Below are 11,949 nucleotides of genomic sequence, written 5' to 3' on the forward strand. Positions count from 1 at the left end.
ATTATGTTTGAAAATTGTTGCAATTCCTAAACCCTTCTTTCAATTTTGTTGTAAATACCCTCAAATTAAAGCTGGAATTCTGCACTTCAATTGCATCTCAAGTGTTTAATTTCAAATCCATTGTGGTACCGTACAGGGCCAAAATTATGAAAATTGTGTCACTGTCCAAATATTTCCGGACCTGACTGTAGGTTATAAGGAAATGTTTTTCAAAAATGTATTTGTGAACATGGTTCGCAGTGGTTCTGGCATGAGAGAATATTTAAAAAAAAAATTAAACTGTTGAAATCTCTTGAAAATAGGGATTACAATGACTAACAAAGACAAAGAAGAGTCCAAAGAAATTCCAAGACAAACAGTTCCCATTTATTTTTTATTTTTTTATTGTTGTCTGCATGTCTTTGAGCATGGTTGTCTAATCAACACCTTCTCACAATCTCACTTCTAACTATAGAACACAAACAACACCAGGGTTTGCTAGATATGAACACTGAGCATCCAGAGGCTGCTGAGCACAACGCCACAAGAACAAAGGACAGTACGGCAGGGGTTCTCAAAGTGGGTGCCGTGACGCAAGTCCAGGGGTGCAGCAGAATACTTTGATAATATTTGGAATTGATCAATGTCACTTCAGTTTAACCACTTAAACCCTGCTATACTTAAGTAAAACAGACCACCAAACCTCCTCAGCAAAAGAATTGCCGATCTACAAGCTCACAACGCGTCACAACTAACTTAAATGTCAACTAAGTTATTTTAAATCTGTTGTAATGGAAACTATACTCGCTCAAGTTTTCCTCATGACACATACTGTGTCTTAGGGGGAAAGATTTACATAATTACGTAGCGTAATTCAGGGCTGCCTTGGATGAAAATGTTATTTACAGGGGTGACGTGAGACAAAAAAAATGGTTTGATAACCGCTGCAGCAGGGTATGTCGCTGTAAGAGCAGAATAGGCTGTTGCTGGAACGTTACACAGAATTCTAATAGTATGTGTTGTTGGGTCCGAAAAAGTAACCATCTGGAGTTTTGGGTTTGTCCTGTGTTTGTGTGTCTTGACCTGATGACGATGACAGCATGCAGATGGTTCATTCCCGGATGTAGATCCGTGTACACACCACATCATCAGCACCAAAAGTCTGGAGGAGACAAAGGAACATTTGAATATGTTTATTTGGTACCATTGTACGATTGTGTGTTTTAAAGCCTCCATGTTTTTGGCATGAATAAAATGTATAATTTTGTCCAATCTGTAGTTTCTCAGCGTGAACAAGAAACAAATATTCTCTCCAGTTTTCATCATGACGTACTGTATCTTAGGGGGATTTACATATTTATGTACCGAGGATGTTAATACAATATAACTTATACAATTGGGGTAGTTGTATTTTGTCACCCTGCTCTTCTATTGAGACGTTAGTGTCGATAGTGTCAAAGATCATTTCTCACTTAAGACACAGGAGGATCTGACTTGAATTTTGACCTGCAGGAAATCGGTTTGAACTTTGAAATATGAAATATTAAGATTAAGAGCAAAGTCAAAGAAATACATTGTGTACACCAAATATCCAGTAAAGAATTCACCTTAGCCTTTTTGAATCTATATGGTAAACCTAACACAAGAAAATAATTTCAACATCATCTAACGGAGAGAAAAAAATCCGGTATTGATTAGACTGTCTAGGACTTATTATGGAGTTTGTTCAGCTTTAGTAAAAAGAAAATAAATTTTCAAGTGGGTTATATATTTTATTCTGACAGGAGACACCACAAAGATGACCGGCTTGAATTACAGTTCCGTGTTAATCTGATCATTTATTTGTTTCGTTTAATGTACATTAAAGATACAAGATGTATTAATCTTCTCACCAGATTCTACTATTCAGTTATTTTCTGTGAAGCACAATTAGTTTCCAGTGTATAATAAGTGCTATAACTTAATTTATATGGCTTGTGACCAGTACTAGAATGGACAGGTTGCTATAGCAACTCTGTAGTTCTTGATTATTATTATTATTATTATTATTATAAAACAAATCACACCCGTGTGAAGTGTGGGGCACTCTTATCATCGTACATCATCTCATTCCGGCCAATCACAATTTGCGTCCTCACCTTCGTCATCAATGTTTGTGTTACACAACTCAAAATTGTCCTTTCATTGTCAATGGCATTGTAATGTTTGTGTAGGACAAAGTTTGTGCACACACACATAAAGCTGCTGAACATAGGAGGGGCTAGCGCCCCTCAAAAAAACAAGATGGGGTGGTGGGGGGTGGGGCCGGGTCTCACATACTAGAAACTTGACCTCACAGAAAGAAAAGTAACTAAGTAGGGTTAGGCTATAAATAACAAACTACTACTACGTCTTTCCACTACATTACACTCTTCATTATGCTAATCACTCTGGGTCACATTAAAAATGTTATGATGAAACCACAAGCAAGCTGCCTTAATAACTGGTTTGTTCGTCCAATCCAAATCTGAATATGCAAACCATGAGTTGTCTGAATCAAATTCTCTGATGTGCCAGATTTTTTTTTTTTTTTTTTAATGGTGTCTGATGTGGCCATGGAAAATTGCTAGACTTTGCCTCAAAGTGTTTTCGATATAAACCAATTAAATGGAGCGTGCTAATCCTTATGGAAATGTGCCCCACTTACAGTGCAAACTGCCAAAAACAATCAAAGCATTGGATTTATGATTGTATGTCCGTCTCTCTGACGCGGAGCTAAATCTCGGTGTATTGTTCTGTTGGATATGATGCTTTCCTCCATAAATGCATAGATGCTTGAATCAAGCATGTCATTCTGCTGCTTTTGTCCTGTTGGACTGAGGCTGTCTGGGCGCAGTGATGACTCATGTCTGTTTTTTCTTGAATACTATAAACTGCATTAAGTTGATTCTGCCCTATATTGTAGTCAAACTGACGTGTATGAACTGTTATTGTGGGTTTGTTTGTGCTCCGATCAGGATTTTTGAGGCTGATACCGATCACCAATTATTTTCCTCAGGATCTGCCAATGCCGAAACCACTTAAATGCTTAAACTATTTGCTACTACATAGGCCCAGCTGTCACAATTATTAGCCTACACAATAGTTGATAATCGCAATCAAAATTCAAAAATCTAAACATTTTCATCATAGAAATAGCAGATCTACAGGCTAACGTAAGCTTGAGATCTGCTATTTCAGCTATTTAAAAAAAGAATAAAGTTTAAAATTATCAGTAATTTCTTTGTATACTTACCGGTATTTAAGTTATTTGTCATACAGTATACTGTACGTTTTGATTACAAAGCCAAATGGCACATTTTCATTCAGTGTTCAGTGCCATAAACACAATTCAATAGTTGACCATTGTTCAACACACATTCATCTCTTGATTAGGACCTTCAAATATTATTCAATATCAGCTGCTACAGTATATGCGTCATGATATTATATAAGACATAATGCTAAGTGACACATTTTGAATTTGACAGTCAAAAATAATGAATGAATTTTGCAATCGCGAAATTTGGCTGATCACTGCTTAAGTAATTTGGAGTGAAAACCGTCTGATTTATATCGTGGACGATCAGAACTCCCCTACCAATATTAGCTGTATTGGGTTTATGCAGTGATATCACTTATTTGTAATCATGGACTGATGTAAATATGTTGTGTTATCTTGGGAAGGGAAGCTAAGATGATTTCTCGATCCAACATTTAAAATAATGTATAATATTGTTATGTGTGAGTCACATGAGGAGAGGAGAGAGGAGAACAACAAGTCAGTTTTAATTGACATAAAGTGAAACAGGAATTTAGCATTTCTGTTCTGCACCAGTGAAGACATTGGTGGTTATATACTGTCTCAACAACCGCTGGTCCCCATGCACAACTTCCATTAGATGTCCTCCTCCCTGCAGACCACATCACACCCAGCCTGCTGCTTTTATCACCCTCTGTCAGTACTGTAGGTCCTCTCAGATAGAAAGAGCCTCTCCATTCTTAGGAAGCAGGTGGTCTAATCTTTGTCTTCTGGGTTTACTTCATGTTGATACGTTTAGTTCATGTGGATGGCGGAAGGGAGACTAAAGCCCAACACACACCACACCGGCTCCGTCCGACGCGGCGCGACGCGTTGCCGCGCGGCGACGCCTGGAAAATAGAACTGGTTCTATCGGCGCGTCAGGCGGGGCGCCAGCGAGCGTTGGACGCCGCCGGTGTGCAATAGGTTCATTGAAAATAACGGAGGCGGCTGTTTTGACGCGCGGCGTTCGCAGTCGGTGTGGGAGGCACATAACACTGGCAAGATTTGTTCCTACAGTATGTCTGCTAAAGTTACCGAGGGACGTAGAGGAAACCATAATCCAAGTTTGAGATCTCATCTCTGACTCATTTATTTCTTAAGCCATCAATGTGAGGCAAAAAGGAGCTTATGGCTCCTGTTTCCCGACGTTTTCTCCTGAGAAATAGACTCAGTATGTCTCAGATGGAACCTCTGATGAGCCATACACTCAAGTGTGGAATGCCCTGCCCCCTTCCCTCAAAACAAGCAGATCACTGGTTTCCTTTAAAAAGGGTCTGAAAACTCACCTGTCACTGTCATCAGGTCAAAGGGAGAGAAGGTGATTGGCTCTTCCCCCCCCCCCCTTTTTATGTTTTATTAATGTATTTATATTCCAACCTGTACATTAGTTTACACTGTACACTAGATTTAGTGTGTTTGAGAAACGTATTGTTTGTTGTCACTGTTGTCATTGTGAATGAATGCATGGGACCCGAATGGAAACAAGACCGCAAGGTCTTTCTTCGGTGCTGTCCTTTTGGACCAATACTGTGCTTGACTGTACCCTGTACTGTTTGCATCTAATTGTCTAATAAAATTATCAATCAATCAATCAATACAGGAGATCTCAAATATGGCTTAAATATGGCTTAAATGTTGCTCAATGTAGCAGCATTGTTGCATCTCAAATGTATGATTCTCATTGTTTTCTTCTAATTTTTTTCTCTTGAGAAAACAATGAGCTACGTATTGCAGAATTGTTGCATCTCAAATATAGCTCAGAGTGAGAGCTCAACATGTCTATAGCACACAGAGCAGCACTCACAGCAGTTTTATCATTTCAGTTTGCAAGCTACTGAAATCATGTACCCAACCTATTGTCACGATCCGTGACGTTTTCTGTTGTGCTTTTGTTTTGTAGTATTTTTGGTCCCTTGGTTTCCTCTGTTGCTTTTGTTACCTGTGTTGTCTCACCCCCTGTGATTATTAGTTTTCTCCACCTGTGTCTTGTTTGTCTCTCAGCCAATCCCTGTGTTGATTTTGTTAGTTGTTCACCTGTGTCTAGTCAGTCTTTGTTTATTTATATGCCCCAGTGTGTTTCAGTCCTTTGTCAGATCCTCATTGTATGTCATGAGTGTACGTCCTAGTTTTTCTCCTCGTGTTCCAAGTACCTAGTACCTTTGTTCCTAGTTCCTAGTTATCAATAAACTCTGTTGCATTTGACATCCTCTGCCTCCGCCTGTCTGTCTGCACTTGGGTCCTACACCTTCTCTGCCCTGCACTGTGACAGAAGGATCTGACCATATTGGACCCAGCGGACAGAGGTTTGTTTTTTTGATTTTTGCCAAGCTGCTTTGGCTGTCCACCATGGCTGAGCTGCCTTTTTCTGCCAAGGACTTTGGTATTGCTAAGGACACCTTTAATGAAGATCCTCAGTTCCTTCACCAACTGGCTATTTATTGGAGGCGGGATCCAGTGTTTGCCCAGTATATGGGGTTTTTCAAATGGGAGAGGCAGGGAGCCATTTTTCCCCAGCTGCCTCAAGAGGTAGTCCCACCGGCCTCCCCTGCTCTTCAGCCCACTACCCCTCCAGTTCTCCAGCCTGTTCTCCAGCCCAGCTCTCCGCCACCCAGCCTGTCTGGCACTCCGCTGCCTGGCACTCCGCTGCCTGGCCCTCCGCTGCCCGGCACTCCGCTGCCCGGCACTCCGCTGCCCGGCACTCCGCTGCCCGGCACTCCGCTGCCCGGCACTCCGCTGCCCGGCTCTCCGCCGCCCAGCCTGCCTGGCCCTCCGCTGCCTGGCCCTCCGCTGCCCGGCCCTCCGCTGCCCGGCACTCCTCTGCCCGGCACTCCTCTGCCCGGCACTCCGCTGCCCGGCACTCCGCTGCCCGGCCCTCCGCTGCCCGGCACTCCGCTGTCCGGCACTCCGCTGCCCGGCCCTCCGCTGCCCGGCCCTCCGCTGCCCGGCCCTCCGCTGCCCGGCCCTCCGCTGCCCGGCCCTCCGCTGCCCGGCACTCCGCTGCCCGGCACTCCGCTGCCCGGCACTCCGCTGCCCGGCACTCCGCTGCCCGGCCCTCCGCTGCCCGGCCCTCCGCTGCCCGGCACTCCGCTGCCCGGCTCTCCGCCGCCCAGCCTGCCTGGCCCTCCGCTGCCTGGCCCTCCGCTGCCCGGCCCTCCGCTGCCCGGCACTCCTCTGCCCGGCACTCCTCTGCCCGGCACTCCGCTGCCCGGCACTCCGCTGCCCGGCCCTCCGCTGCCCGGCCCTCCGCTGCCCGGCACTCCGATGCCCGGCCCTCCGCTGCCCGGCACTCCGCTGCCCGGCACTCCGCTGCCCGGCACTCCGCTGCCCGGCACTCCGCTGCCCGGCACTCCTCTGCCCGGCACTCCGCTGCCCGGCACTCCGCTGCCCGGCCCTCCGCTGCCCGGCACTCCGCTGCCCGGCACTCCGCTGCCCGGCACTCCGCTGCCCGGCCCTCCGCTGCCCGGCCCTCCGCTGCCCGGCACTCCGCTGCCCGGCACTCCTCTGCCCGGCCCTCCGCTGCCCGGCACTCCGCTGCCTGGCCCTCTGCTGCCCGGCTCTCCACCTGCAGTCCCGTCTGCAACTCCAGCTCCGCTAGACAACGCCTCTGTTGCCTCGTCGCGGCCCCCAGGCCGACCTCCAGACACCTCCTGTGCCTCGTCGCGGCCCCCTGGTCGCCTGCCAGACGACAACACCACAGCTTCGTCTCCGCCTCCCGGCCGTCCCCCTGAGGTCATCCCTGCCTCTGCCCCCGAGGTCGCCTGTTCTTCCCCCTCCCATCCTCCAGGTCGCCCACCAGACATTACCTGCTCAGCCCTAGTCCATTCCCCTGGTGCCTCTGCCTGCAGGTGTCACCCCACTACGACAACCATGCCCATGTGGGGTCCAGGTTCCCAGACCTTTTTTTCCTTTTCTTGGCCCCATGACTGTCTCCCTCCTCCGGACCCCCACCACCCACCCTGCTCAGTGTTTTGGACAATGTTATGGACAATATATGAGGGATGTCTGGAAGCCATCCCTTGAGGGGGAGGTACTGTCACGATCCGTGACGTTTTCTGTTGTGCTTTTGTTTTGTAGTATTTTTGGTCCCTTGGTTTCCTCTGTTGCTTTTGTTACCTGTGTTGTCTCACCCCCTGTGATTATTAGTTTTCTCCACCTGTGTCTTGTTTGTCTCTCAGCCAATCCCTGTGTTGATTTTGTTAGTTGTTCACCTGTGTCTAGTCAGTCTTTGTTTATTTATATGCCCCAGTGTGTTTCAGTCCTTTGTCAGATCCTCATTGTATGTCATGAGTGTACGTCCTAGTTTTTCTCCTCGTGTTCCAAGTACCTAGTACCTTTGTTCCTAGTTCCTAGTTATCAATAAACTCTGTTGCATTTGACATCCTCTGCCTCCGCCTGTCTGTCTGCACTTGGGTCCTACACCTTCTCTGCCCTGCACTGTGACACCTATAGACACAAATGGTAAATATAAGCTTGGTTGCTTTGACAAACTGCGTGCTAGGTAGGTGGGGGGTTACAACTAACTAAGGTCATAATATCCTTGAGGATATTCTTTGCTGTGATTACATGTGCTTTTGATTTCAAATTAAAAAAATAACATTTTAAACAATTTTGGGCGGGAACCCCTTTTTGTGTTTTAGGGTTAGGGTTAGTAATTGAAAAATAGCAGATCTACAAGCTCATAGCGCACCACCGAGTGGCGCGCTACGAGCTTGTAGGTCTGCTATTTTTGAAAAGTAGTGAAAATGTGCCTCAAATCTTTGAGTGAACATTTTAACTAAAATCTTTGCTTCTGGGGAGGTCCCTGGAACAACATATTTGCATGGGGGGGGCGGAGGCATATTACATATAATTTTTGGGGTCCTTGACTAGAAATATTGAGCACCACTGATACAGAAACATAGGTATTTCAGAAAAATGAGAAAACTGTCAGGATTTAGAAGATTTTTTTTAATTTCAGGCCTAAATGGGTTAAACAACTAAACTTTCCGAACTTTTATTTATTTAATCCTGTGCATATGTTGCACATCTGATGACTCGCCTTGCCGAGTCCTGCCTGAAGAAACTAGGGTGTTACACAAACATCCTGCGACTATCACATAATTCGCCCTCCCAGGACCATGTATTTATTCTCTAAATCCACAGACGAAGGGTTTCCTTTGTCTTTCTGTTGGTTTTGTTGGACATTAGCTCTTTGATAGCGCCGCAGAGCGTGGGAGAGAAGGGATGAGTTCAGAGAGGAGGAGGATTGAGGTCAGGGAGTTTCTAAGAAGGCATTCTCTGTGTAGAGTGTGTGTACTGCAGTGGTGCTCAAAGTGGCGTCTGGGGGACCCTCAGGGGCCCTTGAGAGGGTTCTAGTGGGTCCCCATCAAAAGATGAGTTAATATAGCATCAAAATGAGCCTATACGTCGGCCATTTGAAAATAGCATCGTGCAGAATGTCCCAATGCACAAGTTTTCAAACAGTATATAAATATCTTGTGAAAATAGCAGATCTACAAGCTCACTTTTGTTTTCAAATGGCAAAAGTATAAAATAGTGCTTAATTGGATAATGTATGCTTTGTAATGATATTCCAAATCTACAAAGTAAAGTTTTCAAATAATTTGAGTAAAATAAATAAATTTGCCGCTGAGATGTAGAGGACAGTACTTGAGTAAATACAATTACTTGACACCACTGATAAAGCAACATCATGATTTAAAGCACAGCTCAAGTCCCACTTCTACACCCTTGCTTTTAATTGATCTTACTTTTTTTTTGTTATTCATGTCCTCACTGTATTGCATTACTGCTCTTGTTTTTTAATGTTTATGCCTTGCTTTTCTTTTCTTTTTTTTCTCAATTGCTCTGTAAAGCACTTTGAGCTGCATTTCATGTCATGAAAGGTGTTAAATAAAGTCTTATTATTATTATTCTACATAACTTTATTTGTACGGAAATATGCACAATTTGTGTATTTTCTCTTATACGTTCCATACACAGATCACAGCTTGCTGTGAAACATGCCCGCATTGGAAGCTGCTGTGCAAATAAAGTTGAACTTGACTTGATCAAACAGAGCTCTGTGCTCCGCATGGTGGCTAATCCGTCTCATGCATGTTTATAAGGCTTTACAAGATGGAGGAGATGATTGAAAAGGACATTAGGAGCATTAAGGACAGGAGGTAGCAGCTCCCGCTGCTCTCCTTTCTCTCTGCTCTGTGGGGAGCGATGAAAGACGGCTCTCCCCGGGAGAAGGGCCTTCTCATTTCCTTTATGGATGAACTTCTCCTCTGTGGCTCTGTCCTCCTCTCCCTGTCTCAGTCTATTAACCATGTCCCCGCTCTGACAACACTGGATGTCCCCGCTCTGACAACACTGGCTCCCTGTTCAAGTCCAAGTGTTTGCAGAAGGCATTTTGAAGAGAGTTTAGTCACAGCGTGCTAAAGAAAAACCAAAAAACCAAAATGGAACTAAATGGATGGGTCCATTTTTGGTTCCAATTGTGCACTCACAAAGTTACTAATGGATAAATTGAATCTGTAGTTTGATAGAAGTTGGTTCACTAAATGTATAGCCTAATTTGAAATTAGCAGTGGTCTGATGTTTCTTAATAACAGACCACTGCTCTGCCTCTGTTTATGTTGCCATGGAAGTTTGCTGTAAAAAAAAAGAATTTAGTCAACAAATAAAAACTAGATTAAAATGTTTGGTTGCGCTTGGGTGTTGAGCTACAAGCTATTGTCAGCATGCAACCAGGTGTAAATTCAGCCATTATGACACCATCAAGGCCAAAATAAAAATAAAATGTCGATGAAATCCATTGTACATTTAGTCAACTACAACCTTATGATATTGACTGAAATGTGAGTAAAACTAAATGACATTTTATTCAAAAGGCTATGACTAAACTAAATCAAAATTAGCTGTCAAAAGTATTAACACTGGAGTGGTGATGAGGAAGGCAATCATGACAATGATGGACTGTGAACATAAAGCACAATGATGATGATGAAAATATGAGGACGTTCTCACCAGTATGAGCTCCTCTCCGTTCAGCTCTCTGGTCCAGAACGTTTTAGGTCCGTCTCCGTCCAGAAGCGTCTGCTGACAGCGCATCTTGTTCTCCGCCTCCCAGATGGCCAGGCTCTGTAGGAGCACAACACATCCTGATCATGTCTCAGCTCCGTTTTCTGGACTGGTTGGTAGACGTCAGAGCTCTGGTAGGGCAACTACACGAGCATCAACAAATGGTGACTGTATTGTTCCCATGTTGTGCTCTCGGAGCGGTCTACCCTTCTCAGTAAAGGGGGCAAACCTTTTGAACTAGGGGCGGATGCGTTTAACAGAAGATTCAAATTATATTTGGAATCAATCAAATCAACTATGGTGCTCACATCTGAATGATTATGTCTACTGCATTGGGTCTGATTTTGATGATGTTAATTATTACTAGTCGTAGATATTCTCCTTGGTAATAATCTAGCACTCGTGTTATTTAAGCAATGCATACGGTTCTTCCAATGTGATTGTGATGTCCATGTCAAATAAATAAACAAACATAACAAAAGAAACAGATCACTGCGTTCAGTGCGTTGGTGTAGATCTGGTCTATTCAAATTGAGTAGAGTAAGGGTCCATTTGGTTATATTTGTAGTTTTGTACATTCTCTGAGTTTAAAATGGATGAACACTGAGTATTTTACTGTCTGTGTGTGTAGCCTACAGATTAAAGCATGCATGGCACTAAAGGCCTATTCATACTCCAGACTTTAGGTGATAACCGATGATGATGACCGGTTAGTAAAAAACACACTTGTGTGAAGTGAGGGGCGCTCTTATCATCATACATCATCACATTCCTGCCAATCACAATTAGCGTCCTCACTTTTCTGTCATTCCGGCCAATAACAATTGGCGTATGTACTGCTCAGCCAATCAAATCATCGCTAAAATGCACACAGACAGACAAAGCTGGGCATAGTTTGGGTGAGCGGTGAGTCGCTTTACCACCGCTGCGTGACGTCATGTTGTACTTTCCGGTGGTGACCATATCACCTAAAACTACAGTTTGAATAGGCCTCAACTCTCCCAGGGGTGTTTGGATTCAAATCCCTGAATTTGGAGGTCGGTAAGGCTCCTTGTCCGTCTGTCTACCGCCTCGTTCCCAAACGTGCCAAGCCAACCACTGGCTGGATTGCCATGGAAGTTCCTGTCCACTTTCATGCTCCTATAGGAGAATGACCCCTACTGGTTTTTGTGACACCATGGCCGTTCACCATTGGCCAAAATGACCAGTTCTTGTCGTACTTCTAATACGGAATTCGTCCAGGTTCAAATGACAGTTCAAATGAATCCAACAGGATTAGTCCCAGTTCAACCTCAGGATTAATTGTCCCTGAGTGAAATAATGTCAGAAGACATATACTGTTCTGGAATCATGGAACCTTTTGGTGATGATTATATGGAGATGTGAGAGGCTTTGACTTACTACTGAATTTTAACTTGAGTGACTTTGCTCCAGTGAATTACACCATACTAACCCTTTGGGAATTAAGCTAATTATGCCCCGGTTATGCATGTCACGCCTGTATTGCAATATCCGTTGTACCCATTTACCTGTATACAGAGTACTTGTTGTACATTGTCAGAGTAATTTGTGCAGTATCC

At 44.4% G+C, this 11,949-nt stretch overlaps 1 protein-coding gene across 1 annotated transcript in view; it reads right to left on the reverse strand.

Moving 5' to 3' along the window:
- Window positions 1–365: 365 nt before the first annotated feature.
- The window catches only part of crabp1a (cellular retinoic acid binding protein 1a), a 37,884-nt gene continuing 26,300 nt past the window's right edge, over window positions 366–11,949 (reverse strand). The window contains exons 3-4 of the mRNA XM_083763149.1: window positions 10,316–10,429; window positions 366–1,141 (exon numbers count right to left, since the gene is read on the reverse strand). Coding sequence (XP_083619275.1) covers window positions 1,091–1,141; window positions 10,316–10,429 — 165 coding nt within the window. The 3' untranslated portion in view covers window positions 366–1,090. The remainder of the gene's footprint in view (window positions 1,142–10,315; window positions 10,430–11,949) is intronic.

This window comes from Protomyctophum parallelum (assembly GCF_964188405.1).
Source record: "Protomyctophum parallelum genome assembly, chromosome: 4".
In the NCBI taxonomy this organism is placed as follows: Eukaryota; Metazoa; Chordata; class Actinopteri; order Myctophiformes; family Myctophidae; genus Protomyctophum; species Protomyctophum parallelum.